General features: G+C 40.0%; 1 protein-coding gene across 1 annotated transcript; it reads right to left on the bottom strand.

The window, feature by feature from the left end:
- Nucleotides 1-7,651: 7,651 nt before the first annotated feature.
- CUNH5orf24 (chromosome unknown C5orf24 homolog) lies at nucleotides 7,652-18,975 on the bottom strand. The gene is made up of 2 exons (XM_035014165.1): nucleotides 18,204-18,975; nucleotides 7,652-12,308 (listed from the first exon to the last, which is right to left on the bottom strand). Exon 2 carries the CDS (start codon nucleotides 12,303-12,305, stop codon nucleotides 11,739-11,741), a length of 567 nt encoding a protein of 188 aa, XP_034870056.1. The 5' UTR covers nucleotides 12,306-12,308; nucleotides 18,204-18,975; the 3' UTR covers nucleotides 7,652-11,738.
- Nucleotides 18,976-19,436: the final 461 nt, after the last annotated feature.

The following is a 19,436-nucleotide window of genomic DNA, read 5'->3' as shown; positions in this document are numbered from 1 at the left end:
TCCCAAGTAAAAATAACTGTGCAACTGATGTTCCTCTTCTTTCTCTGCTCCATCCCCAATCCAGATAACCTTCAAATAATTTGAAGTTGAAAGGAATATCTTGTGATATTGTTGTTTGGTGTTCTGCTGATACAGATACCCATATGCCCAAAGGAATGGGCAAATTTTGCAAATCAAAACATTCAGCATCTAGGGGCTCCTGGGTGGCTCAGTTGTTTAAGTGTCTGCCTTTGGCTTAGGTGGTGATCTCAGGGTCTTAGGATCGAGCCCATGTGCCACCGCCCCTCCCCCTGATCAGTGGGTAGTCTGCTTCTCCCTCTCCCTCTGCCCCTACCCCCCATGCTCTCTCTCTCTCAAGTAAATAAATCTTTTTTAAAAATTCAGCATCTACCATTTTATTAAGAACTTTGCATGTTGAAAGATGTTTTTGGATGTATAAAAACAAAATTAAAATTATTATACTAAAATATGCCAAGTGCTGGGGTGCCTTGCTGGCTCAGTTGGAGGAGCATGAGACTCTCGATGTCAGGGTTGTGAGTTTGAGCCCATATTGGGCATAGAGTTTAATTTAAAAATTTAAACAAACAGATTAAATAAACAAATAAATAATAAAATATGCCAAATTCTGGATTAAGTATTTTAGTTTAGTTAGATATCCCATCTAATTCATGTAATATTCCTGGCATAGATATTATACACGTTTTTTGAATGAAGAAAATAAGAATAAATAATTTGCCTAAGGTCCCACATTAAATGGCAGAGCTTGAATTTGAACCCCAAGCCAGACTCTGTCAGTCTGTCAAATTGCCCAGATGCATTATTCTCATTTACTTCTCATGACAGCCTCATTTCTGAGGCTTGGAAAGATGAAGCAACAACTTGACAGAGGTCGGACAGCAGTGAGGGATTGTGCACGTCCCTCTCTACATCCCACATGTCTTGCTACAAACATAGAAAAATAGCATGTATTATAAACACCAAATTAAGAAGAGGAACCAAACAGACAACTGAAATAGGCAGTGAGTGCCCTGGACACTTGACCAGGACCCAATAGAACTATAGGAAATCAGGGTTCAAACATATCACAAAGGCTGAATCAACAATATCTAGCTTCATGGAAGCACAACGTAACAAAAATACTACTTTGTCAAATGCCAAGAAAAGAACCAATCTTGATCCAAATGCTTCTGCTCTCATTGGAAAGCTGGAAAGCTGCTGTGGGCTGCCTAGGCAAGGGCAAGGAGGAGAGAGAAAAAAGTTTAGAGGATGCTTTATCAGGCAGGAAAGTGGTTACACGTAAGACGGCTGTGTGCAGAAGGACTGTAATTTGAAAAGGAATGCGTTTGGCAATATCTCACACTTGTGAAGTCTGCTCAAAGGGATACCCTGGAATCAGAAGTTTACTAGGGACAAATCTCTGGCCGGATATAGCACTTCAAACTAGTGCTTTTTTGTGTCCTTTGCTTTCTTTATCCCATCTTTCTTTAAATATTCTTTGTTGCCAAAAAAAAAAAAAATTAACATAATAGAGTCATTGTAAGGATTCTTTCAAGCAGCTAGATATTTTGTAAAATAGCAATTCCAGAAAATGAAGCAAATTCTCCTAAAACCCATACACCCTAAAATTCAAGGCAGAGCACAGGTCTTCCCTCAAGTGCCTTGCTAAATCAAAAGAGCTTTTTGTGAGTCTAGGACATCCTGTCATACCAAAACACAAGGAAGCTGACAAAGAACACTAGGGTTATGTCAAAATGAATGAGGAGCCAAACTGGCTTCCACCAGCCAAAGATGGAACAGTTTGAGCATGAAATTGAATGAGTTCAATAGATAGAGATACATCACATATGTTAAAATTGAGTAATTTCAATAGAGAGAGATATATCACATACATTAAAAAATTTTTAACTAATTAATTACCTTTGAAAGATGCTAGAGAACCAACGCATTCTGAAAACTGGTAGGAAATGGAAAGAATCAGGCATTTATGTGCCTTTCCTGCACAAAGTTTATATCAGGGTCACCAATTATTTGATGAAGGAAAGCTTTTCTGTATAGAAATATATGAGCTAATTGATAAAGAAACAAGAGAATTAAAAATTGCCATTTTGCAGCCCTTAATGAAGTAATGAAGCTAGACTAAGATCAGCAACTAATGTGTAGGTTAATGTGATGGTTAATTTTATGTGTCACCTTGACTGGACTAAAGGATGCCCAGAGAGCTAGTAAACATTATTTCTGGGCGTGTCTGTAAGGGTGTTTCTGGAAGAGATTAGCATGGGAATCAGCAGACAGAGTAAAGAAGACTGCCCTCACCAAAGCAAGTGGGCATCATCCAGTCTGTTGAGGGTCTTAATAAAACAAAAATGTGTAGGTAGGGCAAGTCTGCTTTTTTGCTCGAGGTAGGACATCCATCTTCTCTTGCCCTCAGACTTTGGTGCTTTTAGTTCTCAGACCTTCAGACTTGAACTGGGACTTAAATCATTGGCCCTCCAATTCTTGGGCCTTTCAACTGGGACTTACATCATCTGCTCCCCTAGTTCTCAGGCTTTTGGACTCAGACTGAATTATATCACCAACTTTCCTAGTTCTCTGGCTTGCAGATGGCAGATCATGGGATTTCTAGGCCTCCTTAATCTCATGAGCCATTCCTATAATAAATCTCTCTCTCTCTCTCTCTCTATCATCTATCTATCTATCTATCATCTATCTTTCTATTGGTGCTATTTCTCTGGAGAACCTTGACCATACAGCTACCACAACCATTCATTAAGTGAAAAGCTGAAGAGGAATTTTAAAATGGATGAATCAGGCAAAGAACACCTGAACTCAGACCAACTTTAATACCACAGTAAGAGACAACTAGTTATTATGGGCAAACTAATATGATGCAATAGGAAATACAAAACACCACCTAAACTGACCAAAACATCAAAATGGAATCTCATCACACCTCTAGACCTCCAGTTTACAGAAAATATGGAGGTTAAAGAATTTAAAATAATACCATGTGGATACAATCAACAACAACCAAAAGTTAGGGGGAAATGACCTAGCTTCAACAAATAAATTACAAGGGGGAAAAAAGAGAAGTGGAATCCAAAGGAGTTTAAGAGACATATCAATTGAATGCAATTGGGGGCCTTGTTTTGATGTTGATTCAAACATTTATGTGGGAGCACCTGGGTGGCTCAGTTGGTTAAGCATCTGCCTTTAGCTCAGGTCATGATCCCAGGGTCCTGGGATCGAGCCCCGCATCTGGCTCCCTGCTCAGTGAGGAGCCTGCTTCTCCCTCTCCCTTTACCCCTGCCCCCCTTATGTGCTTTCTCTGTGTCTCTCTCTCAAATAAATTAATAAAATCTTTTTAAAAGATTTATGTGACAAAAATTCTTAAGGAAATATTAGCAAACCAAATCCAGCAATATATAAAGGGAATTATACACCATGACCAACTGGGGTTTATCTCAGAAATGAAAGACTAGTTTAACATTGCAATCTATTAATGCAATACACCATATTTGTAGAACAAAGTAGAATAAACCATTTATAGGATAATGGAGAATAAATCATATGATCGATAAATGCAGAAAAAGCATTTTACAAAATCCAATGCCCATTCATTTTTTTTAATTCTCAAAAAACTAAGAACAAAAGGGAACTTCCTCAATCTGAAAAGGCCATATGTTTTATGTTCCATAAACATACAGCTGACATCATACTTAATGATGAAGACTGAATGTTTTCCCCCCAACATCAGGAACAAGGCAATAATGTCCATTCAGACTATTTCTGTTTAGTAAATAATTAATACTAAATAAATAATATTTAGTAAATAATTTACTAGTAAATAGTAAATATTGAAGGTTCTAGCCAGTGCAGCCAGCAATAAAAAGAAATTCGAGGTGTATAGTTTAAAGAAAAGAACAACTGTCTTTTTTCATAGATAATGTGATCTCATATGCAAAAAATCCTATGGAAGCTACCCAAAAAACTACCAGAACTAAGTGAGTTTAGCAAGGTTACAAGATCAATATACAAAAATGGACTGTATTTCTATATACTAGCAACAAACAATACTAAAGTGAAATAAAGAAAGCAATACCATCTACAATATTGTCAAAAACAATAACATAGGGGCGCCTGGGTGGCTCAGTCGTTAAGCGTCTGCCTTCGGCTCAGGTCATGATCTCAGGGTCCTGGGATCGAGCCCCGCATCGGGCTCCCCGCTCCGTGGGAAGCCTGCTTCTCCTTCTCCCCCTCCCCCTGCTTGTGTTCCCTCTCTCGCTGTGTCTCTCTCTGTCAAATAATAAATAAATATAATCTTTTAAAAAATAAATAAATAACATAGGGGCGCCTGGTTGGCTCAGTCAATTGAGCGTCATGATCTCCAAGTCCTGGGATCAAGCCCCGAGTAGAGCTCCCTGCTCAGTGGGGAGTCTGCTTCTTCCTCTCCCTCCGCCCCTTCCTTCTGCTTGTGCTCACTCTCTCTCTCTCAAATAAATATTTTTAAAAAACACAACAACAGGGGCGCCTGCGTGGCTCAGACGGTTAGGTGTCTGCCTTCAGCTGGGGTCATGATCCCAGGGTCCTGGGATGGAGCCCCACATCTGGATCCCTGCCGGGAGCCTGCTTCTCCCTCTGCCTCTGCCTCCTCCCTCTCTCTCTCTCTCTGTCTCTCATGAATAAATAAAATCTTAAAAAAAAAAAAAAAAAACATAGCCAGGAATAATTTCAACAAAAGTATTTTAAGTTCTGTACACTGAAAACTATAAAACAGCTGAGAGAAATCAAGGAAAACAAATATACCATGTTCCTGGGTTAAAATATTGTTATGATTGCACATCTCTCCAAATTGATCTACAGATACAGGGGTGCCCGGGTGGCTCAGTTGGTTAAGCAGAGGAAGAGAGAATCTGAAGCAGACTCCAACTGAGTGCGGGGTTCACCGAGGGGCTCGATCCACTACCCCAAGACCACGACATGAGCTGAAAACAGAGTCAAACACTTAACCATCTGTGCCATCCAGGCGCCCCTCGGTTTGGATTTCTTTAGTTTTATAGTAAGTTTTCAAATCAAGTAGTGTAAGTCTTCTTACTTTTTCTTTTCTTTTTTTCTAAGTAAGCTCTACACCCAACATGGGGCTTGAACTCAGGACCCTGAGATCAAAAATCACATGTTCTACCAACTGACCCAGCCAAGTTGTTTTTCTTATTTCGTTTTTCTTCCTCAAAATTGTTTTGTATTATTTTGGCTTTCATGCTTCCACATAGATTTTAGGATAAGTTTGTCAATTTCTACAAATCCCTATGATTTTGTTAGGGATTAAATTTTATCTATAGATCATTTTTTAAAAATATTTTATTTATTTATTTGAGAGACAGAGATCGAGAAAGCAAGCGGGGGGGGGGGGGGGGGGGGGGGGGGGGGGGGCGGGCAGAGGGAGAAGGTGAGGCAGAGTATCTGAAGCAGACTCTGCCGCCAAGTGTGGAGCCCAATGTGAGGCTCAATCTCACAACTCTAAGATCATGACCTGAGCTGAAACCGAGTTGGACACTGAATCAATTGAGCCACTCAGGTGCCCTGGGTCTTTAATTTTTAATTATTAAAACTTGATGATGGTCACACTGAGGGTCTGTATACTCCCTTTTTACTAAATTTTGTATATATTTGAAATTTCCAAAATAAAAATTTTTACACAAAATTTTTACAATGACTTTTTTTTTGGTGTTTTTGTGATGGTCCTACAGTTGGTTATCCCAAAACATCATAATCAGTTTCAGTCATCAGCCATTCTGTACCTGGCTTACTGAGGATGCATAACACTTTGTAGTTCTTACTTGTTTGTGTGACAGAGGGAGCACAACAACCATATAAGTAGCTCCCAACATTATATACAAGCCAACATTATCATGAGTTTATAAACAGTTTTTTTTTTAAGATTTATTTTATTCATTCATTTATTATTTTGAGAGATAGAGCGCGGGCCTGGGGGGACAGATGAAGAGGGAGAGAGAATTTTTTTTTTTTAAAGATTTTATTTATTTATTTGACAGAGAGGGTGAGAGAGCACAAGCAGGGGGAACGTTAGAGGGAGAGGGAGAAGCAGGCTCCCTGCCGAGCAGGGAGCCCAATGCAAGGCTTGATCCCAGGATGTTGGGATCATGACCTGAGCCGAAGGCTGACACTTACCATCTGAGCCACCCAGGCGCCCCCCCCCCTTTTTTTTTTAAAGATTTTATTTATTTATTTGAGACAGAGAGAATGAGATACAGAGAGCATGAAAGGGAGGAGGGTCAGAGGGAGAAGCAGACTCCCCGCCGAGCAGGGAGCCCGATGCGGGACTCAATCCCGGGACTCCAGGATCATGACCTGAGCCGAAGGCAGTCGCTTAACCAACTGAGCCACCCAGGCGCCCCCCCCTTTTTTTAAAGATTTTATTTATTTGACAGAGAGGGCTCAAGCAGGGTGAGCTGCAGGTAGAGTGAGAGGGAGAAGCAGGCTCCCTGCTGAGCAGGGAGCCCAATGCAGCACTCGATCCCAGGACCTTGGGATCATGACCTGAGCTGAAGGCAGACGCTTAACCCACTGAGCCACCCAGGTGCCCCAGAGAGAGAGAATCTTAAGCAGGTTCCATGCCCAGCACAGAGCCCAATGCAGGGCTTGATCTCACAACCCACGATCATGACCTGAGGCGAAATCAAGAGTCCGACATTTAACCGACTGAGCCACCCAGGCACCCCTAAGATTTTACTTTTTAAAGTAATCCCTACTCCCAATATGGGGCTGAAACGCATGACCCCAAGATCAAGAGTCACATGCTCTACAGACTGAGTCAGCCAGACACCCCCTCAGTTTTCTTTTGGTGAAATTCATCTAGAAACTAGCCTGAAGCTTAGGACTAGGCAAATGGGCTGTAATTTCACTGGCTCTGTACTAAAGTCAATTAGCTAACGTGAGAGATAAAGCATGTTAAAATATCAGTTTGGAATGAATAAAAATCGGCATCACATGGTTTAATTAAGTTCTACAGGGGCGCCTGGGTGGCTCAGTCGTTAAGCGTCTGCCTTCGGCTCAGGTCATGATCCCAGGATCCTGAGATCGAGCCCCACATTGGGCTCCCTGCTCGGCGGGAAGCCTGCTTCTCCTTCTCCCACTCCCCCTGCTTGTGTTCCCTCTCTCACTCTGTCAAAAAATAAATAAAATCTTAAAAAAAAAAAAAAAAGTATAATTTGAAGAATATTTAAAACAATTCAAAAGCAAAAAAAAAAAAGCCATCATTCATTCAGGTTTTGAAATTCAACTTCAAATTTCATTTGTTTCCTACTCCCAATTTATCCTTCTAAATGAGGGGTCAGCAAACTTTCCCATAAAGGAATAATTAGTAAATAATTTATGTCTTGCTGGTCTATTGTCAAAACTTCTCAGCTCTGCCACTGTATTACAAAAGCAGCCACAGATGGGGCACCTGGGTGGCTCAGTTGTTAAGCATCTGCCTTCAGCTCAGGTCATGGTCCCAGGGTCCTGGGATCAAGCCCTGCATCGGGCTCTCTGCTTGGCGGGAAGCCTGCTTCTCCTTCTCCCACTCTCCCTGCTTGTGTTCCCCCTCTCGCTGTCTTTGTCAAATAAATAAATAAAATCTTTTTTAAAGTTAGGATTTTAAATTACAGATATACAAATATTACTATTTTGAGAAAAACAAAAGTACAGAGGGGCAGATTTCAGAAAGCACAGCCAGGAAAATACGAGATCCAGTCATGATAAAGATTTACTACTTACCATTCCTCTACTTCACAAATATTGTGCTAATAAAATAAAGCAGTAAACACAGTTGGTTTTAAAGTAATGACTTTATTAATAAATATACATCCATATGATGATGTAGATACAAATCATGAACACTACTCCATTCCCATACACATAATTGCACACGAGTAGCTGAAGTTCATGGACATAAAAACATACACAGTATCTATTCAGACTTTTTACAGCAGAGGACAGCGTGCTTGTATTAGTTAATTGGTAATTATTTTCTCTGTAATTATCTGTGGAAAAAGGAAACCGTGAAACTTAAAGAATCAAAGTGGTCTGATTACTATAAATCACACACTTGATTTACTATAGCATTAAAATTTCCAAAAATTAAATACACTGTATGTGAGAGTACAGATTTACCTACTTTGGAGGAGGGGGAGGGAAAAGCAAAGGAAAGATTTAGATACATCCTAGAGTTTAATAGCATATAGGTAAGCCATAATAAAAACAAAAATATAATAGCATCTAAATATTTTATGTCCAAGGAAAAAAATGTTTTTAACTGTTGTGAATTTTTATATCATAAAGGGATCATAAAATTTCACTGCATATCAGAGACAATGACCGACAAGAGCAGCAGGTATCGCCAACATCCCCTGAATTATTTTTTTAAAGCTTCTTAGAATATAAAGGAGAAGGTTTTTTTTTCTTTAGCCCATACACTGGTTTTTCTTACACTGGCTGGATCACCTTTAACCTAATAAATGGATCCAGATAATTGTTTTTTCCTCCTTAACTCAAAGAAACTCTATTACATCATGAAAATATACATGTAAATTCACACAAACATCAGTTTGGAATGAAGATTACTTTTATTACTTTAACAGATGTTTTCTTTAAAAAGTAAATAAAAAATATAAAGAATATTTTAGTCTAATTGAACACTGATTTTTAAAAATGTCCCCAAATATTAAAAATTAATCAGATACTTATTTTCTTCCAATACATTATGCCAGTATTTTTTTAATATCCAGTGCAAAACTCCAAAGATAGTATCAAAATCATCCCATACTAAAGATTAGTTATGCAAGGTTATATCTGTCAAAAAATGAAAATTTCATCTGTATTAGCTGCTTATTTGTTAATATGATAATAAATAAGGCATGTTAAAATAGTTTTCAAAGAAAAAAAGTAAAGCCAACTTACTTGAATAGCAGATCATTTTCTGACCAACAGTTTTAATATAGAATAGTGAAACCTATTTTATGAAGAACAGAATTATACAATATAAAATTAGCAGTTTACCTTTCAAGGAACAATCACACAGTTGGAGGAAAAGGCCAGTTTTCCCCAACTGATTATATTAAGTATAGGCAATTGTTTAACATGCTATTTCAGTGTTTATCATGACAAGAGACAGTGTTACAAAAGATGCACAATGTAGTCTTTATAGAGAAGTAAAAATATTTTATATTTTAAGACTTCATGTTATCACTTAGATGTCTTTCTCTTCAGCATGGCACCAATAAACTGTTCACAAGGAGAAAAGTGGAATCAGGAGATGCTCACCACCATACAGATCTAATTACTCCAGGTAAATGCTTACATGAACAAAAATTCAGCTTTCTAAACAATGTTAACCATTCACAACTGTAGCCATTTGCCTCCTGATATTAATAAACACTGTTATGAACAGAATTCCTTTAGCTGATTTCACCATTTCATTAACATGTATACAAAATTCATTATACAATAATACACCTGCGTTATCTTCTGACACACAGCACAGCACCACTGAGTAGATGTGCTGAAGGATGGGAAAGAGGCAGGGCAATGAATGAATGAAGCAAACGCAAGAGAGAAAGGGAAGGGTATGTACAACAAAATCAGGAATGAAAATAAACTTAAAGGGAATTGTCAAATGGACACAGTATAAAACAAGAGGCAACCAAATCCTTAACGGTGATATACATTATCCTACGGTAGAACATTTAATTAAACAGCTATTTTCAGGAACTCAAAAGAGGATTTTTAAGTAGCCAACTGCTGAGCATCACCTTGAGAAACAGCTAAATGACAGATACATATCAAAACTGGATAAACATATGAATAAAGATGTAAGCATTTGTGTGTGTCAGAAGTTATACTGTTCTGAGTAAATTATTCAAAGTTTTATATCTTAAGCTTCTGCAAGGAGAAACTCTTGTAACAATTTAGCTGCCAGAACGTTACAACTTATTATATAGTCATCCAATATTGTTCTCTATGGTTTGTGCAAAGCTGAAATTGCTGAGGTCATTCACTGTCTTAGATGCCAGTGCACACACAGTCCCCACATACAATGCAACACCTCCTACTATAAAGAGCAGCATTAAGTCCAGCTCATTGTGTCAGGCATCACTGGAACGCCTGAAGGCTTGCTGCTTTTTTCCTGATGAAAAGGTACGAAACATGACATCCATTTGCAATAACGAGAGTTTGCATTAACTGAGGGCAAGCCCAAATAACACAATGTGCTCCCTTTTAAAATTCTAATTATTTTAAAAGTTTTTGGGTCCTGCAAATCTACACTATAATCTCAAAGGCATTTAAAATTCCACAATTTGAGTGGAATTTTTTCAAATCCAAAGTTTGTAATAGTTTATTTTATTTAGAACAAACTCAGAATAAATAAAATGTATATTAACGAAGACTATTCCTTTCAGAAAGGGGAGAAGAGTGATTTCTCTCTGTCCCTACCATACACATCTACCCAATACTTTTTCTTTTCTATCTTGCTTCTAAAGCAAACACTGTTGGAAAAAATTTTCTTTTGGATGAAGTAGTCTCACTGAAGCCACAATTAGATGTTTAATTAAACTAATCAACATATTTTTATATGATTCATGCATAGATGGATTCCTATATATTTCTTAATATTTGGGTTCTGACAGACAATTGCATTTTGTTTATACCAGTTTTAGACTCTACCATTCAATTTGTGTCCTTTAGTAGATATAAACCTGAAACCACCGTAAGTGCTAATGCAATGGGACAATTTCTCAGGAAAAAAACTAATAAAATTTTGAATAAATGAACAACATTAATAAATGTTTTAAGTATAATGCTTTAAAACTAAATATATGAAAGGCAAAATGTAGTGACTACAGCTACATGCAGACCTTAAGAATGTTTCTTTTTCTATTACATTATGTATGCTATTCTCAGAATGCATATTTCACCAGAAATGTAATGTGCAGTGTTCATTAAAAAGTTTAATTTTTGTGTAAATATGAATTGTTTGTAGTGTTTGGTATATATGCTCTTAGGCAATTAAAAAATACACAACGTATCATTGTTGAAAGGCAAACACTAAAGAATTCTTTTAGGAATGATGGTTAAATCAATTAATACCATGTAGATCAATGAAATAAAATAAATAAGCTTCTGCTGCTTAAACCTAGAACATTAAAAGATTTTTAACATCTGAAGTCTATGTAAATGCCAAAGCATACAAATATCTGTGTCCTGTCTCATGAAAATAAATGTTACAAAAACTCACAGCCATTACCTCAAGTAATCCTGAATCATTAGTTTGCTTTGTTCCATCAGTTAAAAATACCTTGGATATTATCTTTATTATATTGTAGGCTTACTTCACAAACTAACAGGTATAATGGTTTCAGTTGTTTAGCACATAAAGCATCTATTTAAAATGGCCCAAAAGGAGTAATGAAATATGAGACACAACCAGAACTCTAAAGAAAAAGCAAAAATGATTTAGTTAGGTATTACACTTGAACCTATATACAAATACAATGCCACTGCTCATGCCCTGAGTGCATCTGTCAGCATATGGCAGTTTCTAAGCAAAGGCAGGAAAACAAATCAAACGGGAAAACAAATTTGGAAAGCCCAGGCCATAGTATCATGTATGTCAAAGTAAAACCAGAAGCTTTGGGATTATTCACAATATTCCTTCTAAACCTGGCCCTCCTTTCCTGCCTCACTCACTCATTGGGTGGCTTGACTTCACTGCTGGTTTCCTCTACCCCATGAACTGCTCTGCCATGCATCATAGGGTAAGGAAAAGCAGCAGTGCCACAGCCATAACCAAGATCGGCAAGACGGGATAGAGCTTTAATGCTACCTGGAGGTCTCCCTGGACTGACTTTGTATCCCGCAGCTTTGGTTGTACCCAAAGGTCTGCCTGGACTTGTCTTAAATCCAGCTGCTTTGGTGGTTCCCAGGGGTCGGCCTGTGCTGGTACGGTATCCTGCGGATTTGGTGGTTCCTGAAGGTCGGCCACGTTTACCGGATCGGTTGAGATTCTTCTTTTTCTTTAGTTCATCTTTTATCTCTAGACTTCTGCCACTTGTAGTCTGCAAGTGTGTTTCATTTAATGGGTCTTGCCTCTGACAAGCCATTGGTTTGTGGCTGACTGTGTGGCTATATTTGCTTTGCTGGGAGGAATATATGTCAAACTGATCAGCAGCTCTCATGGCATCTTCATTGAGGCAGGAAGGCTTGCCAGGCCCACAGAAAGCCGGATTACTGCTGGCAACAGGATGCATCATTTTCTACCAAAAATAAATGACAAATATGCATAAATACACATATACAAATATATACCTGTATGACAGTATTCAGTGGGAAAATAGTCTGTCTTCCAAAAACTATGCAGGCTACCTAAAATTAGGCCGACAGGCAGGACTCCAGACCACTTATAAACAAACACACATCAGCAGATTCAAAGATACTTGTTTTCCTCAACTTAACCAAGGGTATGGACATAAGTCACACAGGATAACTCAACTATAATACTGCATTAGTAGCCATAATGTTCACTGCTTAGGAAAAGGAAAAGTGGATAATTAGAGAATAAATCTATTACATTTTTTAAAAAAGATTTTATTTATTTGACAGAGAGACACAGCGAGAGGGAACATAAGCAGGGGGAGTGGGAGAGGGAGAAGCAGGCTCCCCGCCGAGCAGGAAGCCCGATGTGGGACTCGATCCCAGGACCCTGAGATCATGACCTGAGCTTCCAAAGGCAGATGCTTAACGACTGAGCCAAGCCACCCAGGCGTCCCTAAATCTGTTACATTTTATAGGTTCTTTTCTTCTAGATTATGAAACCCTAAAAGGATAACAACAAACACAAGAACTCTATTAACATTATTCTTTTTTTTTTTTTTTTTTCCATTTGCCTAACATTCTTAGAATGCCTTCTTTTGGCCTTTTATTTCTCACATATACACATCTGATCTGGCCATAGTTGCCACAAGGTGGACACTTCCTCCTTATTATAACTTATTATTGATATAGAATCCTCAGTGTTGGGGCACCTGGGTGGCTCCCTCAGTTAAGCATCCGACTCTTAGTTTCGGCTCAGGACATGATCTCAAGGGTCGTGAGATAGAGCCCTGCTTCAAGCACCGCGCTCAGCAGGGAGTCTGCTTGAAGATTCTTTCCCTCTGCCCCTTCCCCCACTCGCGCATGTGCTCTCGATCTCGCTGGCTTGTGAAAATAAACAAATCTTTAAAAAAAAGGAAAAAAAAAAGGATCCTCAGTGTATGCTACACTTTACAAAACACGGAATGTGCCAAGCTAAGAACACAATCTCTCAAGGTACTGAACCCCTTTAAATTAACTAATCTATAAAAAACCCCAAAAACCAAAAACTTTTAATCCAAACTATCCAAACAGGAGGAAGTACTCATAAAGGGTGAACAAAGGTTTCCATTAGCTAAAATGAACCAACACTTACACAATTGAGAATTACACTACAAAAATATAGGTAACAATCATAATAAAATATTTCTATTTTGAAGGTATGATTATCAAGACAAAAAGCTGAATGTGCAATTTCTTCCTGATCATAAATATGTGTGACTCTTCTTCCCTTAAAAGAGCCCTGTGACTAATTAACAAAGAGTCCAGTCTCTGTTCTAACATCCCCGTGATTTTTTTTTCTTTATAAAGTATATATTACAACCACTACCATAACAGGTCAGCACTGAACAGCCATATCATTTAGACACACAGAAAATGAGTTTATTTTTTTTTAAAGATTTTATTTATTTATTAGAGAGAGAGTGAGAGAGAGCATGAGCTGGAGGAAAGGTAGAAGGAGGAGGGAGAGGTAGACTCCCGGCTGAGCAGGGACCCCAATGCTGGGTTCAATTCCAGGACCCCAGGATCAATGCCCAAGCCAAAGGCAGATGTTTAACTGACTGAGCCCTCCAGGTGCCCCAGAAAATGAGTGTAGTGAAACTAAAGTATTATATTCCAATAAGGTAAGAAAAATAAAGATATGAGTTCCAATTCAGATTTAGAAAAAGAGTCACGGGTATATAGTAAGATCTAGCCCCTAAGCTGTTAATGTTTGCCTACACACACCATACATGTAAAATTGCACCAAAACCTCAGTTATAAAGGCAAAAGGAGGGCGCCTGGGTGGCTCAGATGGTTAAGCGTCTGCCTTCGGCTCAGGTCATGATCCCGGGGTCCTGGGATCGGGCCCCGCATCGGGCTCCCTGCTCCTTGGGAGCCTGCTTCTCCCTCTGCCTCTCTCTCTCTCTCTGTCTCTCATGAATAAATAAATAAAATCTTTAATAATAATAAAAAAAAAAGGCAAAAGGAAATGGGAGTCAAGTCACAGAATTGAATTTGTTAAATTACTAAATATTTCCTGTAAATCAACAGATACAGAGCTATTCGCCAGCTGGCTTAAAGTCTTAACTATAAAGGAAGAATATCTACAATAATAAGCTATTTGTTTATGGCAGAAGCCTTACAGACTTGAGAACATAAAACAATTTAAATGAGTTAACACAAATATTAAAAAGAGTAATTCTTTGCTCAATCCCCAAGGATATAATAAGAAATGTTATTATCACTTCACCAGCTCAAATTCTAATTTCAGCTCAGAAATAAAGACAGATCAAGATGTGTTCCAAATGTAGTAATATTAGCTGAAAGTTAACAGTTTTTGAACATTTTCTATGTGCTAGGTAATAAGCTTGGCACTCTGCACATTATCTGATTTAATCCACACAACTCTATGAGGAACATACTATTATTAGCCGTATTTTACAGAAAGGAGGGATTTTTACCAATTTGCAAGGTCACACATTAGGAAATGGTAAAGCCAAATAGGAATTCAGGTAATCTGACATCAGAACCAACAATTTCAGCATAATACACAACTACATCAGTGTTTCTCAATAATAGCACTGTCATTTAAATCAGATAATTCTTTGGGGGGAGAGGGTGTCCTGTGTATTTTAAGATGCTTAGGAGCATCCCTAGCCTCTACCCACTAGATGTCAGTAACCACACTCTCTTCTCCCTCCCAATTTGACAACCTAAAGTTTCCCCATACATTGCCCAATATTCCCTGGCAAGGGGCATGGGGGCAGGTGGGGGGGTGGGGCAAAACTCACCCCCTACCATGAGAATGACCCAGCTATACTAAAATGAAAACATAAGACCCACTTTAAAATATTCCTGTTTTTTATTCACCTCTTTTGCTCATACCTCTCCAAATATCCACAAAATCTTTCTGTTGATAATACCTACAAAGTCAAACAGATTTGTTTTCCAAATTGAAGAAAAGCTAACGTTGGAATCTGTGGAGGGACTAACCACATTCCTTTCCCCTTCAAGTTATAAACTAACTGAGACATATAAACAGGAATTAGACAGGAATCAAAATACTAGTTTATTGCCAATAAAGTTGGACTAGAGACCACATGCAAAAGCAAAGAGAAACACAGACCTCTGAGAAGATTTTAAGAGAAAAAGTTACCCCCTTTTCAATTTTATCATTCAGAAATCACCCTGCTGCAAGGAAAGCTCTAGTAAAATGAGGTAGAAAGGTACAAGTTTCCTTCCACAACCAGCACTGACAGTAAAGGAAGAATATGTTTCTTCCTACAGTCTATTTCAGTGCTTTACATTTCATGCCTTTTAAGTTCCTATCATTAATTTACCAAAACCTTTCCTCTGGACCTTACTTCCCTTAACTTTACTTCCTCTGAATTTATCAGAACATTCACCATATATTAGCACTCAGGATACAGAGCCAGCTTACATTACGTTAGGCTCTTAAAGGCAAGATGGCCAGTATCTTCTACTCAGACACCAACAAACACTGAAAAAAAAAATACACTATTTAAAAAGTAGACCTGTAATTAAAAAAAAAAAAAAAGAAAGAAAGGCACCTTTCACCAATTCCTTTAATCTTCTCCAGGAATTTAGGGATTTGGTTTGTATTATGTTAATTTACTTCTGACACGGCTCACATTTATTGAGAGCCAAGTCCATGCAAAACACTGTTCTAAGCACTAGGACACAAAACAGGAGTAAAGTTGTTTATTCCAATGGACAAACAATGAGACACTGACCTAAAGAACATTTCTAAGGTCACGTCTTCTATATGTTCTATGTTTTTCTTCCCTGCTACTGTCAAAAAATCAATACAGTATTCTACTTACTCCATAACTGATTCAGAAGCTAGAAAAGAGGGGCACCTGGGTGGCTCTGTTGGTTAAGTGTCCCACTCTTGATTTCAAAAGGGTCATGATCTTAGGGTCGTGAGATAGAGCCCCGTGTGGGGCTTCAAGTTGGGTGTGGAGCCTGCTTAAGATTCTCTCTCTCCGTCTGCCTCTCCCCACTCTGCTCATCCACAGCCTGAGCTCTCTCTTTAAAAAAGAAAGTTGGAAAAGAAATTAATCTACCAAGACAGTTACTGATGTAGTTAACTAAAAAGGAAAGAGCTAAAACCCATCCTTTCTACTTTGGGATTTCAACCTCTTAAGATGGGACTCAACAGCATTAGATCCTTTTGTGCATTATCACACACACACACACACACACACACGATATATATGTTTGTAAGCAGTCTTTATATATACAAGCATTAATTAATCCTACACTTAATAGTGTCTCCTACTTCAGGGCTTGGCAGCATACTGTTCTTTCTTGTTAAGACTCTTCCCATAATATAGTACAGAGTTCAGTGAAAGTATGCAGGCCACACTTCTTAAAGAGAACGAGAATGAATACACTTCTATAGTTTGGACTGAATGAAAGCCAAGAGTTACATAACACAATGTGTAACCTATCAAAGGTTAATTACCTTTAAAAATTATGGTTCACTGAATATACGGGAGTCAACTAGGAGCTTCTATATATTTTAACTGTGACTAAATTAGAATTTTTAAAGCACACACTGGGGCGCCTGGGAAGCTCAGTCGGTTGCGAGACCGTTGATTTCCGCTTGGGTCGTGGGACTGAGCCCCCGCGTCCGGCTCCAAACTCAGAGGGGAGTCCGCTTGGGATTCTCTCCCTCTGCCCCTCCCCCCGCCCCCCTAAAATAAATAAATGAATCTTTAAGGGAAAAAAAAAGGCACACACTAAAACTTGCTATCCTTGAAGCTGTTTTACTGTATTTAAACACGAAAGTCCCTGGATGAGCCGTTCTTTATGAAATAATTATTTTCCCTTTTCTTGAATGTGGTACTCATTACTGCCAACATAAAGAACTACAACTATTTTTAGTAACTTCACAAAGCATTCCTGAAGCTTTCTAAACATGGAGAATATCTTTCAAGAAATCCCAAGTTCTGTTCTCTTCCGAAGATCAAACATCACCTAATTCTCAGAGATTTATTTTAGGTCATTTGGGTTGCAACGATTATACAGAATCATATATATTTTTTTAATTCTAAATGAAAGTCCATTTGTGACCCACGTCACTCAGTCTATTCAGCGAGGGCCAAAACAAATGCCAAAAGCCATGCATCCTGTCCCACCACGGAAAGTTTTGATACCAAGACAGATCATAAATAACGGCCTTCTTTGTCTTCTTTCTACCCCTTAATTGTGCCCCACGGCGCGGTTTCCCCCGTACCAGAATCCTTATTTGACAAGAGGCGTTTGGAAATGTATTACCTGTTGTGACCAAAAGCGATTATTAATGCATTAACAACAACAAGTTTGCAGAAGATACACGCCCACACCAGAGAAAGAGTCGTATACCCTCCAACCACCAAAATTCATAGCCCGCTATCCGTGCACTTGGGAGTTCTGCAAGCTGCAGAAGTCCACAGACCACTCCATCTAGATGTCCATCTCGAAGCCGGCAGGCTTTATTTTAACGGGGGACAGGGAGGACTGCTAATTTTGACCTCTCAAAGAAAAGAAAAGGTGACCCCTTCCCCCGCTCCCCGCCGCAGGAGGCATTTTCCCCCCAATAATGGCTCCACGCCGAGGGACGAGCAGGCTACGTCCGGGGCCCCTCCTCTCGCTGCGGGCTGGGCCAGAGCCCCTCCTCAGACGTGGGTCGGAGACCTCTTCGCACCGGCAGGCTGGGCCCCCTTTCTCGCAGCCTCCTCGCCTTCTCCACGAGCTCCCGCCGCCCCGACTCTGCTCGGAGCCAGACTGACAAACCCCGCGCGCCCACCTACCTCAGCCGCTGGTAGCCCGGCCCCTCAGCGCGCCCAGGGGTTGCCCATCAGCTGGGAACCTCACGCCGGCGCCGCTCCCTTCCCAGCCTGTCGCCTCGGCACTGAGCGAAGAGCCCGAGTCAGACGGGCAGGCAGCGAGGGCGGTGGCGGCGAAGCGGACGCTGGGCTCAGCTCTCGCCGCGGCCACCGCTCAGGGTCCTGCCCCAAGCGCAAGAGGAAGAGGCCGCCACAGCCCAGTATTGCGAGGGGAGGCGTGCGCGAGCTCGCAAGGATCGCGCACGCACACGCACATGCACACGCACATCGCGAGACCCAGTCTCCCGCCGACGACCAGCACGCAAGCCTGGGCAGGGTCGCCGGCGGAGCCAGGCTGCGCTTGCGCGTGGTGGGGACGGGCAGGGGGCGGGGCTTAGGCCCGTGCAGCTCAGGCTGTGGTGCAGACCGTACGCTGCAGATGGGCAGAGACCGTCCGGAAGGGGAGTACTTCGTTACAGGATTGATTTTCACCCCGGTTCTGTGATGTTGGAACTCCTACTTGACCCCATTTCTCAGATTACAGGACTAATGTGATGGAGTCAGGATTTGAATCCAGCTATCTGGTTCCAGAAAGTGTGCCTTTAATCGTTGTTGGTAAAGATTAATGCCTAATTGTGTCAGATGCTTTCCAAAGCGTATTGAAAGGGCTCAGCCTCTGTCCTTTACTGGTTATGGACAGGTAGGATGAGACCTCCACCTGCTAACAAAATGGGGAATATTCAAATAATATAAGGCGTTTGCACCCTCAAGGCTAGAATCATGTGATAATGAAGAGCCGCATTTTGTGGGACATGCTATAATTTTTAAAAGATTTTATACTCATGGAGGCGCCTGGGTGGCTCAGAGGTTAGGCCTCTGCCTTCGGCTCAGGTCATGATCCTAAGGTCTTGGGACTGAGCCCCGCATCGGGCTCCCTGCTCTGTGGGAAGCCTGCTTCTCCCTCTCCCACTCCCCCTGCTTGTGTTCCCTCTCTCCCTGTGTCTGTCAAATAAATAAATAAAATCTTCAAAAAAAATAAAAGATTTTATACTCAAGACCTCAGAAATTGCCATATTCTTCATTACACCATCACAAGAAGGGATGGGACTAGACGTAGTTTGCTTACAAAATCCCCCCCTTTATGTAGTTATTGTAAAATTTCCAGCGTATCAGTCACCCCATACAAGCCACTTAGCAGAAGGGATTGGTTTCCCCAGT

Source organism: Mirounga leonina, unplaced genomic scaffold (genome assembly GCF_011800145.1).
Source record: "Mirounga leonina isolate KUSES-001 unplaced genomic scaffold, KU_Mleo_1.0 Mir_168, whole genome shotgun sequence".
Classification (NCBI taxonomy): Eukaryota; Metazoa; Chordata; class Mammalia; order Carnivora; family Phocidae; genus Mirounga; species Mirounga leonina.
This window is presented reverse-complemented; position numbering and strand designations above follow the sequence as displayed.

Coding starts and splice junctions, on each gene's coding strand:
- CUNH5orf24 (XM_035014165.1), bottom strand. CDS start 12,305: ATGATGCATCCTGTTGCCAGCAGTAATCCGGCTTTCTGTGGGCCTGGC.